Source organism: Lodderomyces elongisporus, chromosome 4, assembly GCF_030384665.1.
Source record: "Lodderomyces elongisporus chromosome 4, complete sequence".
NCBI lineage: Eukaryota > Fungi > Ascomycota > Pichiomycetes > Serinales > Debaryomycetaceae > Lodderomyces > Lodderomyces elongisporus.
The window spans coordinates 555991-568302 of record NC_083676.1 but is presented as its reverse complement, the minus strand read 5'-3'; the positions used below and the strand labels follow the sequence as shown (position 1 = coordinate 568302).

The 12312-nt window shown below is 38.4% G+C and overlaps 3 protein-coding genes across 3 annotated transcripts; 1 reads left to right on the top strand and 2 right to left on the bottom strand. All coding sequences in view use genetic code 12, as the record gives it.

Annotated features, from left to right (window-relative positions):
- Nucleotides 1–126: 126 nt before the first annotated feature.
- SPT23 (SPT3 Dosage dependent suppressor of Ty-induced promoter mutations-like protein) lies at nucleotides 127–4461 on the bottom strand (the record flags this gene model as incomplete). Its single annotated transcript, XM_001525917.2, has 1 exon — nucleotides 127–4461. The coding sequence occupies one exon, from the start codon at nucleotides 4459–4461 to the stop codon at nucleotides 127–129; it is 4335 nt and encodes a 1444-aa protein (XP_001525967.2).
- Nucleotides 4462–6784: 2323 nt separating this feature from the next.
- PVL30_003361 (uncharacterized protein) lies at nucleotides 6785–9175 on the top strand (the record flags this gene model as incomplete). The annotated part of the gene is made up of 3 exons (XM_001525916.2): nucleotides 6785–6811; nucleotides 7090–7166; nucleotides 8443–9175. The coding sequence occupies 3 exons, from the start codon at nucleotides 6785–6787 to the stop codon at nucleotides 9173–9175; spliced, it is 837 nt and encodes a 278-aa protein (XP_001525966.2).
- Nucleotides 9176–9478: 303 nt separating this feature from the next.
- On the bottom strand, nucleotides 9479–11944 carry PVL30_003360 (uncharacterized protein; the record flags this gene model as incomplete). Its single annotated transcript, XM_001525915.2, has 1 exon — nucleotides 9479–11944. One exon carries the CDS (start codon nucleotides 11942–11944, stop codon nucleotides 9479–9481), a length of 2466 nt encoding a protein of 821 aa, XP_001525965.2.
- Nucleotides 11945–12312: the final 368 nt, after the last annotated feature.

Here is a 12312-nt window from a genome sequence, read left to right as displayed (position 1 = left end):
AAGAATGAAAAACACACACACTTAAAAAACAAACAAAACTTATAAACTCTAAAACTATATCATTATCGAACTAAACAGCATATACATCTTTGTATATCTCATAAATTACACTCATTATAAAATTTGTCAACCTCTTCCCGTCAATACCCCTGTTGCACTTGCAGCAACCGCAGCAGCTTTGGTAGCAAATACTCGGCCAATTCTTTCGTTACCTCCAAGCATTATATTGCCCAACACGTCTCTCATTGTCAGTTGTATTTGGTCTATTTGCTTGATTCGGTATCCCATCACATTGACCATAAAGAACAAAGCAACAATCATCACCAACATGGGGATCCAAAAGAACACCAACATCTTGTCATGTTCGACTGATTTACGTGGGTGATTGATATAAGAAATGACCATATCTTCCGAAGAATCAGACGCTGCTCCAGCATCCAAATCATGATCTTGCTCAACAAGTGTTGATTCTTGCACAATAGGTAAAGCTGAAGATCTTTGGGATTCTTGAAGATCGTCTTTAACCTGAGTTACTTGAGAGGCAGTAATCGACTGACTCTGATTCAAAGTTTGCTCAATTGCGCTCTTGGGCTTAGCACCCAGTGAAGAAGAAGGTCCAGATGGGTACAAATCAACGTAGTTTGGTAGCGAGTCACTATCCTCTTCTTTGTAAAACACGTTTTTGACTTTTTGCCAGATACCAGGAGACGATGGTGCACTAGTTGCTACATTTGAAACAGAATTATCAACTTGATTTTCCTCGACTTGCCTAATAGTACTTGCACTACTAGTTGCAACACTAGAGACACTAGCAATACTAGCAGGGGTCATAGAGCCATGAGCAAGAGCTATCATACTTCCCGCAGTTGCTATGTTCTCACCTCTGTCATAATTCTCACCTTTTCGTTCATTGACATCATCACCATAATCATCATCATCATCATCATCATCATTATTGTCGTCATTTTCACTGTATTCATCATCACAATAATCTGCGTCGTCTTCGTCAAAATCATCCTCAGAATCAAATTCAGAATCAGCAAAATCGGAAATATAATTGCGATCATCCATATAATTCTTGCCATTGGAATCATCAGCTGGAATGTTAGGAGGTGAACTTGTACCAATCTGTTCCTGTTGCTGTTGATGTGTTGTTGGTGATGGTGATGGGGCTTGTGAGGGTAGTGTTGGAGTTGTCACTTCATCATATGACACCATGGTGGAAATATGACGACCATAATTGTGCTCCAACACAGAGTCTATTGAGTCAAAAGACATTGTTCTTCTGACGACTCCTTGTTCATCTATCTCCTCTTCATCAGTAATTTCACGTGCTGAGCCAGTTTCACGTTCCAATGTGCTAAACATATCAATCACATTTAAATCACAGTAGTCCTTCAAATACAAGTTGTTCAGCAATTTCAAGTTCCAGTTTGATTTACAATAACCAATGTAAAACTCCATCAAGCTCCTGTTACCATTCATAGAAGCAAGAAACAATGGAGTAATACCGTGATTATCCTTGACATCGATCTTGCACCCATGAGTCACCAAAAATTTAATCAATTTGGCATAATTCTTCATTGTGGCCAAGTGAAGCAATGTTTGCCCTTCCTTATTGGCAAGTTGCCAATTTGGTATTACAATTGGACAATTAGGCATATCAACAAGAGATAGTAACTTGACCAAGATGATTTGTGTGCTGAGACCCGAGGTCGTCAATTTTTTCAAGGATCTATGAGCGGCATCGAACCAAGCATAAGCGTGAACATTGGCATTGCCGCTGGTATTTGTAGGTGGTGTATTTGAAGATTCAACTGGAGTGGTACTCGTTGACCCATTACCTGATTTGGTATCTGTACCCACAATTCTTCTTGCAATGTTCTTTGCATCCTCCAATTTACCATTCATTTTCAATCCAACAATTTGTAATGCCAACTCAATCAATTGTCGATCAGTATCATCAGTGTATGTAAAGATTTGCAGTTGTTGCTGAGGTTGCAAAATAGGGATCTCATCACTCTCAAAAGTGACCAAAACTTGGCCTGGTTGTTGTGCAGGTGGTAAATATGTAACAATTGTAGTTTCTGACCAACAATGCGTGGCAAGCGCACGATGTGCTCCAAATTTTACAGATAAACCAGGTCTAAAGTTGAAACCAAGCAATGTGATTTCAATGCCTCCTCTGACTGGTCCATGCGCAGGAATAATTCTTTGAATTGATGGTAACCTAAGTTGTTCCATCTGTTGCTGTTGTGAGAGATGTTGCAGTTGCAGAGGCAGCTGTTGTTGTTGTTGCTGCGGTAATGACATGGACTGTTGAAAGTTTGGTTGTATTAAATGTGGCGCTGGTGGGCAGTGAGAACCAAGAGCCATTGGCGACATTCCTTGAAATGACATCGAAGAAGGTTGCTGCTTAAGAAAATTAAAATTAGCTGACGTATTTGTATCACTATTGCTCATTGGCGAGTGACCATTTACACTTCCATTATACATTGGATTTGAAGGATGATTAAATGGATCATCAACTGAAAGTTTTTTCCTCTTGAGACCGCGAACATGGCTGTTGCCAGTGCCATTACTATTACCAATGCCGGTACCATGACCATTGCCATTGCCAAGACCCATCCCTAAACCATTGGTAGATTCGAGGTCTGTATTTGTGTGGAAATCCGAGTTGGATTCATCAATTGAATTTGGCGTCAATTGATGTGGATCGCCAGAAACGTCAAACTTGATATCATGATCCGATTCGGATGCTGAGAGCTTTTTCTTTTTGTATGTGGCTTCTCCATCGCCATTGACCAGGTCATTTCCTGTACCGTTGATCAGACCCAGTAACTGTCCAAGCCCATTTTCAGGTCCTCGACCCAATTCTTTCAAATTGACCGATGAACTAGCAACAGAGTTTGGTATGGAATCCCTAGTCAATGGGATGTTTTTCTTCCTATCCATAATCATAATAGGTGAAGATATTTGTTTGGCAACAACATCGCCTTTGTTGTTTTTAATAACAACTAATATCTTGAAACCTGCTTGCTCTTTGTGGTGTCTGCAATAACAAATGATTCTTGCTGATAGTTCCAATGACTTGAATGCCTCGTTTGGAATACCCGAAGGTGGTGGGAATGAAACAATCTCCTTGCAGTTGAATATGATTGCCTTTTTGATCATCAGTTCATCGGACCAAGCACTTGAATTGTTTTTTATAGGAGTTTTGGAGTCAGTCTGGTTATCCAAATTAGCACCCTCAGTATCTCCACCGCTATCAGCAGTTTTATTTGCATTTGTACTATTACTTTTTGTACTTGCTGCTTTTCCTCTTGATGCTCTCTTTTGTTCTCTTTTGATACATCTTGAACAAATGTGGCAGGATTTTCGCAAGTCAGAAGAAAGTACGTATGCATCCAAGTACAAAAGGTTTTCTTTCAATAAGGGGTCCAAACTTTGCACAGGGGTTGCGAGACAAAATTTATTCTTCGATATGAGGTCTTGTGAGATATGTAAAAGATGACTTTCACTTGGCGAAGGGCTAAGAGTAATTTTGCATTTGATTTGGGTCTCGACCCTTGAATAACACGGCAAACCATCTAGTGTAAGCTTGTAGGGTAATTTGTCCATGGCTTCAGGAGAGAAGTCCAAGTATGATGGATCAGGAACAGATATTGATTTGGGTACAGCATTTATGCGGTGACTTCCAAATTTCAATTTAGCCAATTCCTCGCGAATGCTTTCATACACGGTCAATGGTATTGATGTAGGTGGAAGTGCAGACACCATGTGCAGACTGTTTCCCAACGAATTTGCAAAAGCAGGGTTGTTTATTGGAGTTGGAAATTGAGTTTGTCCATGTTGCAGTTGTTGCAGTTGTTGTTCGTTAAGATTAGCGCCAAGTTGAGATACATTACTGTCTCTTGGTATATCTCTATAGACGTAATCGGCGTCACCGGGAGATACTCCTTCGCTATTTAGCAGCAGATCTCTCTGTGTAGTGAATATATCTTGAAATTGATTGTCAAAGTCATTTATTGCATCATCCAAAGAAGTATCCATATTCTGTTGTTGACTTTGATTGTGATCGGGGTAGTTATTAATGGTTGTGTTGCCATTACTCGTAAGTGCGTATAGCGAGCTTAATAAGTTTTCGTCTTCATCTTCATTTTGGCTCCTTTGGTGTTGGTGTTGGTGTTGGTGGTGTTGGTGTTGGTGGTGTTGGTGTTGGTGGTGTTTACTAGCACAATTTTCAAACTTATGGAGAGGTAGTTGCATATCTGCTTCGGGAGTGTCGTATACTCTTTGATCCAAAAATTCGTCCAAGATATCTCTATTCTCATCGTCGCCCACTACTCCTTCATTTCCAATATTACCTGGGATGTTGCGAAGTGGGTTTCTTATATCGTGATTGTCATCAATGTTCATAAAGGGGGAGGATAATGGTTCCTCCTTAATTGCAAATGTCATTATTTAGGTTATCTTTGGAAAGTATACAGTTGCAATAATAGAAGAATGAGTTGGAGAAAGTTGATAGTGATGTGAATGGAAGGGGAATGATAATGAAAACAAAAAATTTTAATAAAAAGGAAAGGAAAATGGGTTGGATAATGGGTTTAGGAAATTCTTTTCTCTAATTGTTTTAATTCTCTTTCTCTATCTCTCCTTTTGTTCTGTTTTTTGGTCTTATAAACTATTGAAAATAATCTTATATATATATATATTTATTTATTTATTTATAAAGACTTTTAGAAATACCGATGTTGGTTACAAAATTACCGGTTGAATAGGGTAACTGTTATTGGTGGTCTCTTTGCTTACTGGTCGAACTTAAAAAGATGTTGGAAAGGATTTTTGTGGAGAATTCGTCTTTTGCTGATATTGTGATAAAAAAGAGGGAAGAAGGAAAAGTTGAAGTTGAAGTTGAAGTTGAAGTTGAAGTTGAAGTTGAAGCTGAAAAAGAGGAAGAAGAAGAGGAAAAGAGAGCAAAAAAGAAAGGAGAGAAGTATTGGCGTTATAGTGTGATATTGTTAAGAGGGATCCGTGATAGAGTGTGAGCTATACAATTTTTTTTTTTATTTTTTTTATTTTTTTTATTTTTTTTATTTTTTAATTTTTTATTTTATTTGCAATAGACAATTACTAGGAGGAAGAAAGACACTCAGCTATAAATGATGGGTGTGCGATTTACCAACAATAATTAGACAGTACAGTTGTTGAGCACTCTCCTATTCCATCCTACTCCCATTCTTTTTCTTTTGTCTTTGTCTTGGGCTTGGTTTTCGTTTTGGCTTTTGTTTTGGCTTTCGTTTTGGTTTTCGTTTTGGTTTTCGTTTTCGTTTTCGTTTTGGTATAGTCTACAATTACCTTGAAAAGAGAGGGCAAGATATATATATGGAGAGTGAGAGGAACTGTGAGAAACAAACAAATGGAGTTCATTTTGTTATTTATCATAGGGCAATAAAAAAATTAAAATTAGTTTGCTCGTTAAACGTTTGTAGACATACGCTGAATGATGATAAGACACTTGGCTGGAGTTGTAGATATGTACCATAATTGATTAGCTCTTGCAAAATTATGTTCAGTAGCAATAAAGACGTTACAAGGGTTGTTGTGTACCTGAAATTACAAAGAAGAGTAAACAGAATATAAAGAGGTTTGTAGTAACACGAAGGAGGTGGAGGCGCAAAAAAGAGGGCAAATGAATAAAAATTTCCATCAGTGTGACGTGGCAATCAGGCACAGCGCCATTCCTGCTCTTGAAGTCTGTGGTATCATCTATTGACAAAAGTTTGATTCAAAGTACCGTGTTGTTAATCTTGCTGGGATACAGAGAGATCCAGTTTCTAATCACCTTTAAAATAATAACAATCAACATACTTGAATGAAAAAAAAGGTGGTGGTGGAAGAGGGGGGGAAAAGATGATAAAAGCCTGCATTTTAACTAACAATTGAGTAAATATGCTCTCGATCTAACAGTCTCGAGGATCAAAGAAAGCATAAGCAAAAGCAAAAGCAATATATTGAATTAAACTAATCAATTGTATTGTTTAACTTGGTTGATTTGTTTAATTTGTTTGCGTCGTACATTAAAATTTGCAACCAATTGATTTTGAATGCTCAGAAAAAAAAACATCATCAAATGAACAACAAAAAAAAAAACAACAAGCAAACAAGCAAACAAACTTTGTAAACTAGGATGTAAGCTTCAGCTGATGGTAAACTTGAAGTTGAAATTTATCTACTTTTCGTTTCATATAACTTATAAGCAGTCACACTGAAAATTGTGATTGCTAATACCAAATCAAAACGGAACCAATCAATCAGTCAGTCAATTAAATTCAGGTTGGTTCAAAAACAAATAACCCAAAATAATAACTATGTAACTTTTTTATCTTTTTTACTTCTAATCTATTTTTGTGTTTCTCTTTTGTTTTACTTTCCTCCCCTTCCTCTTCCCCCATTAACCAAAACGTGTTTTCGCTACCCAATTTCAAAAATATATAACGTATATGCGCAGTAGGTGGCGCGGTGGGGAGGGGGGGGGGGAGAAGAAGAGGAAAGGAGAGAGCAGGGCTATGGTGTTGTACTGGTGCGGCGGTGATTGTGATTGATTGAATCAACGGCCAGTACAAGAAGGAGACGACAAAAGCTCAACAAATTATTTTTTGTTGGGTGAATGATTTTGAATGATTAGTGTGTCGCATTTCAATGTGCAGTGTCTTATTTTTATCCACTGGTCAAAGAGGGGAGAAGTTTCTGACTAGTCACGTTTTTTTTTCCTACTCGTCTCATGAGTCACTTTAGACTTCCTGAAAAGGTAATGTATCTCTATTTATTAATGATATAGGTTAGGTCGTGTAAATAGAGAGCAATTCGACGTCGAGAAATTAAAGTAACATTTGAAATTATGGTAATTAGTCTGAAGACGGACAGACAGACAGACAGAGAGACAGAGAAAGCGAAAAAACAAAAGACAAAAAAAAAATAGAATAAAAGGTCATGGCAAATATACTTGTGACTAGAATCGCCGATTTTGGTTTTTTAGATTAATCAAGAAGCCGGAAAGCTAAACAACATTTAGCAAATCAATCCCAGATGCCAAAAAACACATTATACGTCACTGGATTTACTAGAGAGTCCAAAGCTGCCGACTTGGCACCGGAGTTTGAAAAGTATGTATATTTTCGATCAATATATTTGTTTTATCCCATGTGACTGGTTGATTGCATTTTCACCAATAGCACCCTTTTCAACAAATATGTCGAACATATTGCACATCCCCTCCACACATTAAAGTCCTTTCATCCCACAAAATCCAATGATTCAATGATTCAATGATTCAATGATTCAATGATTCAATGAGGAAGCACGTTTTCCCCCGCCCCTGATGATCAGTCATGATCATTATTACGCAAAAGATAATTGGAAAAAATTATTGTTGCATCAGTTGCCAATTCATATACGGTTACCCGTCAGCAAAGTTCCCAAGCTTTAATCGTTTTTAAAAACAAAAACAAAAAAACGATTCCACTTCTATATCACTTATTCCCTTCACAGCATTTATCTTCCAATCCCCTTTAATTCACCTTTGCCTTAACTTCTACTTTAACATTTGATTTACATCCATCTGCGAGTGATGAACCCTTTTAAATCATCAAACTCGTTTTAACTTTTATTGCCATTTTCATTTCCATCTGCATTTCCATTTCCATTTCCATCTGCATTTCCATTTCCAATTCCATTTTCATGAAAATTTCAATCCTGTTTTCCTTCATTCTATGTCAAATGATTCCACAATCTCCATTTGTGCCAGTCACCAGACTTTACTTCATTTCTTTTGGATTCACCTCGATATCCATTTATGTCCTTGTCCTCATTCTTGTTGTTGTTTCCTTCCCTTTTTTAATTTTTTTTCTTCAAATTTATTCCACAATTCATTTCCAATATCTTCAATTGATCGATATCAAGTGCCGACACTGAGTCCCACTTTGTCATACCATGACTCCTCATTTTGAATCATTTTATTTCATTTCATATTCCATATCTATTTTTTATTCTTTTTCCTATCACCATCTTATCTTCATTCTCATGTCCATTGTCATTTTCAATTCCTCATTGTCAAACTTTTTATTCACTTCCTTGAATCCTCTGGTCTCTACTTCTGTTTGGAACTTTACTAACAACATAACCTAGATGAACAAACAAGAAGATACAATCATTTGAGTCCTTTTCTTTTTTTTTTTTTTTGAACAAATCAAAATCACTAGGTGGGGACAAGAAACAAAAGTTACATACATGTATGAATCATAAAACGGGAGAAGGAGAAAAGGAAAAATGGGAAACATACATATACACATATATATTCAAACATACCCGTGCATTTGACACTTTCTATATAATAATTTGTTCAGAATCAACTAACATTTACTTCTTTTTTTTCCCCCTTAGATTTGGTGAACTAGTCAGATTAGATATTCCACCACCAAGAACTACCGATGGTGAGAAATTCGCATTTGTTGAGTTCAAGGATGCCGAAAGTTGTGAGCGGGCCTTGGACTTGGATGGTAAGCAAACCTCATGGACTAATGGGAACGGATTAGTAGTCCAAGTTGCTAGATCAGACCCCTTTTCAAGGAGTGAGAGATCTTCATCATCATCATATGGAAGAGGTGGTGGCTATAGAGGAGGAAGGGGCCCCGCACGTTATGGTGGTTACAGAGATGACGGTTACGGAAGAGGTGGCGATGACGGATACAGTAGAGGAGGTTACCCTCCAAGAGGCGACTACCCTCCAAGAGGTGGATATGGTCGCAGAGGATACGATGATGGATATTCTAGTGGCGGTCGTGGTGGATACGGTGGCTACTCACGTGGTGGATATGGTGGGTATGATGATGGCTACCGTGGAAGAGATGGAGGATACTCATCAAGAAGTCGAGTAGGAGGAGGAGGAGGATATGGTGACTACAGAGGCAGTGGACGTAGCAGCAGCAGTAATGGAGGCGGCAGTGGCGCTGGTGGAAGCTTTGATAGCGGTAGAGAAAGAGAAAGAGATAGAGAATATAGAGGTGGTGACATCAACGAGAGGGAACGTGGCGAGGAGCGTGGAGGAAGATATAGTAGATCACCATCGAGATCACCAGTGAGAAGAGAACGATCCAGATCTCCTGAAAGATATTGAAAAAATTGTGAATTTGATGTAGTATTTAGTTAAATAAAAGTAGCACGCAAATTAGAAGAAGATATAAATCATTGAACAATTCAACGAATGATCTATAAACCAGAATCTATTTCAATGGTGTCGTCTGCGTATATTTTTGTTTTTACGAATTAGCACGAGAGCCGCAAGGACAATTTAGCAGACGGTATCATTCTATAATACTATTTACTTGCCGTTTTTTATGTTTTCCATGTTTTCCATGTCTTCCATGCTTTCCATTTTCTTCAAATTTCCATCATCTGGTATGTTTCCTCCCAAGTCATCTCACATAAGATTCAACGGACCAGCACCTCCCATTCCAAATCCACCAACTCGAGCCATCGATGCAGCATGACCACCAATTATTCCAGTATTTGAACTGGATTTACCAGCATTGCGCACGTTAACTTCACGCATCGTGCTCAAAATCACTGTAAGAACCATTGTGTCCATGTCCACCGATAATGTGCTGTTGACATCCTTGGCATATTCCGATCTGAAAGGGTTGTTGTCATTACCACTGATAGTACCATTAGTATTATTCGCTTCATTGGCTGTGTTGGCATGAGACGAAGCCGAAGTCATGGGGAAAATACCTTGGTCTGTCTCTGAAGAAGATACTTGTGGTGTTACTGGGCCGGCATTCAATGATGATGATGACGGTAACGTAGCGTTGAGGTTCTGATACACTTCCACCCTTCCCAAGTCATTATACTTTTTGGGAATACCAAACGTTGTATTCGGTAAATACAATGATGAATCCTTGAAGCTTCCAAAAGGAGGAAGCTCAATCGGTATAAGACCATGCTTAAGGTCTATCGGCGTAAGCGACGTGGAGAGTCTATATGCTAATTTATTTTGCTTTGAAGGTACAGGGTTGATAAATGTACTTGGATCATTAAAATTGAATTGTGGCAACTCCGCATGCGAGTCCTTCTTGAGATGAAGAAATGAAGTTGCCGAAGATGGAGGTTTATTATATAGCTCATCACATAATGAGTCCTGATCATCGTCGATAACAACAAGTTTCATGTGCGGTATATATTGACACATTAAACCTGTCGAGATCGTGGTTCCAAGTATTCGAAAACGTGTTTCTTTGTAGACAAAGTCGGTAAAAGGACAAAAGTTTGATTGTATAGAAATTACTTTAAAAGCATCGGGCGTGTTCGGTAAAAACTCGTAGATAAAGCGTCGGTAGTTTTGAAAGTATCTTGATTGTACGTAACAAAAATCATAAGTTTCAAAGCTCGTGTCATCTGGAGAAGAACCCGATGAGGAAGAACAGCTCACAGGTGAGCTTGGAACCTCTTTGTATCTTTTAAATATGATGAAGGGTGAGTTGCGTCGAAAAGTGGACATGTAAGGAACAAACATCTTAAACAAAGGTAGTCCAAGCCCCTTGATCTTGTAATCCATGGGAACAATGTGATTTCGCTCATCAACAATTTCTTCACTTCCCTCTGGAATAGCAAATTCTTTTTTGATTTTGTCAACGCTGGTCGAAGAGGATGCTCTTCGAATACCGCCATTCTTTGGATCATACAAGATTATAGAATTTTTCCGTTCTTGCTTCACCTTGAGTCTTAGTTCTTTAAATAGCTCAAAAGACTTGACAGTGGGAAATATATATGTTGTATGCTTGAGTAACATTCCTGTCATAATCACAAGTTCACGTTTGTAATCAAAATCGACAAGACCCTTTCGCATAATCTTTGCACCCTCAATGGCTGTATATTCTACCGGTGCTTGATCATCGTTGATTATGGTAGATAAATCTCCATCGTCAACACCATCTGCATTATATTCATAATACTCGTGTTCAACCTCCTCACGATCTTGTTCTGAAACCTCTTCACCATTTGTAAAAGTTCTGTGTGTGTGCTGTTCTTCAGGGCCAGCTCTAGAACCAGAACCCAGACCAGAGGCAGAAACAGAACGGGATTCTCCTTCCACGTTTCTTTGATGATGTCTCTCTCCTATTTGTGCTAATAACATTCGCCGAATCACGTAGGGGTAATACAATGTAAAGTTATCGGTGTAAGAAGGTTGTAATTCACGTCTATCGTTTCTTGTGACTATAAGCGTATCTGACTCCGACAATGCAATAGAGTGTTGGTCGTCCAGCGCCACACCGTCATTGTCGTAGTTGCTATAGTTATTGCTGCCAAAAGCCGCCGAGGTCATAGGCGACAACAAATCATCGCTTTCGTTTCCATTTCCGTTCTGGTTTCCGTTTTGGTTTCCGTGGTATATCTGCGACCGATTCAATCCATCATTCCTGGACTCCGGTAATGAGCCTGGATGTAATACTTCGTATTTGTAGTCTCGCTGTAATGGTGCATTTGCAGACGATGACGAGGATGAGGCGAGTGAAGTAAGTGCATTATTTGACTGACTACTCTTTCTTCGTGGAAATATGGATAGTGGCGACGATGAAACTTCACGCCTTGGTGATGGAGACGATGACGTAACTGGCGGACGCACTGGTCGTGGAACTGATGAAGGTTCTGAAGCAGCAGAACGTGATCTGGAATGGATGATGGGATTATCTTCAGAAAGACGTTTCAGCCGCAGCCTTTGCAGTTCCTGCTGCAATTGTTGTTGTTGTTGTTGTTGTTGTTGTTGAGGATGATGTACGTCTTCTTGCTCTTCCTCCACTTTTTGTTGACGTTGTTCTCGTTGTTTCCGTTGTTGTTCTTGCTGCTGTACTCTTGACGAGTTGCTGCTATTTCTATACCTCCTAAACATTTTTTAACCTCGTAAGTGGTAAGTTTCCCTAATCTTTGACAAGAAAGCCAGGGCAATATATTACTTTACTCTAGAATGAATCCTTGTGGTTCAATTGCCTCTCTTCTGCTTTAGTTTCTGTCTCCAAGTATGATAATTGTTTGCTATGGCTATGTGAGAATTGGATCTAGCAAAATACAATATGAGATGTAGATTTGGAAATAGGGAATGAGAGATAAAGAGATAGTGAAGTTTGTGAAATCTTTAAACAACAGAAAAAAAAAAATAATAATCATAATAATAATTATTAGTATATATATATGTATATGTATGTATAACAGAGAGCAAGAAAAGTGTGAGAACAACAACAACAACAACAACAACAACAG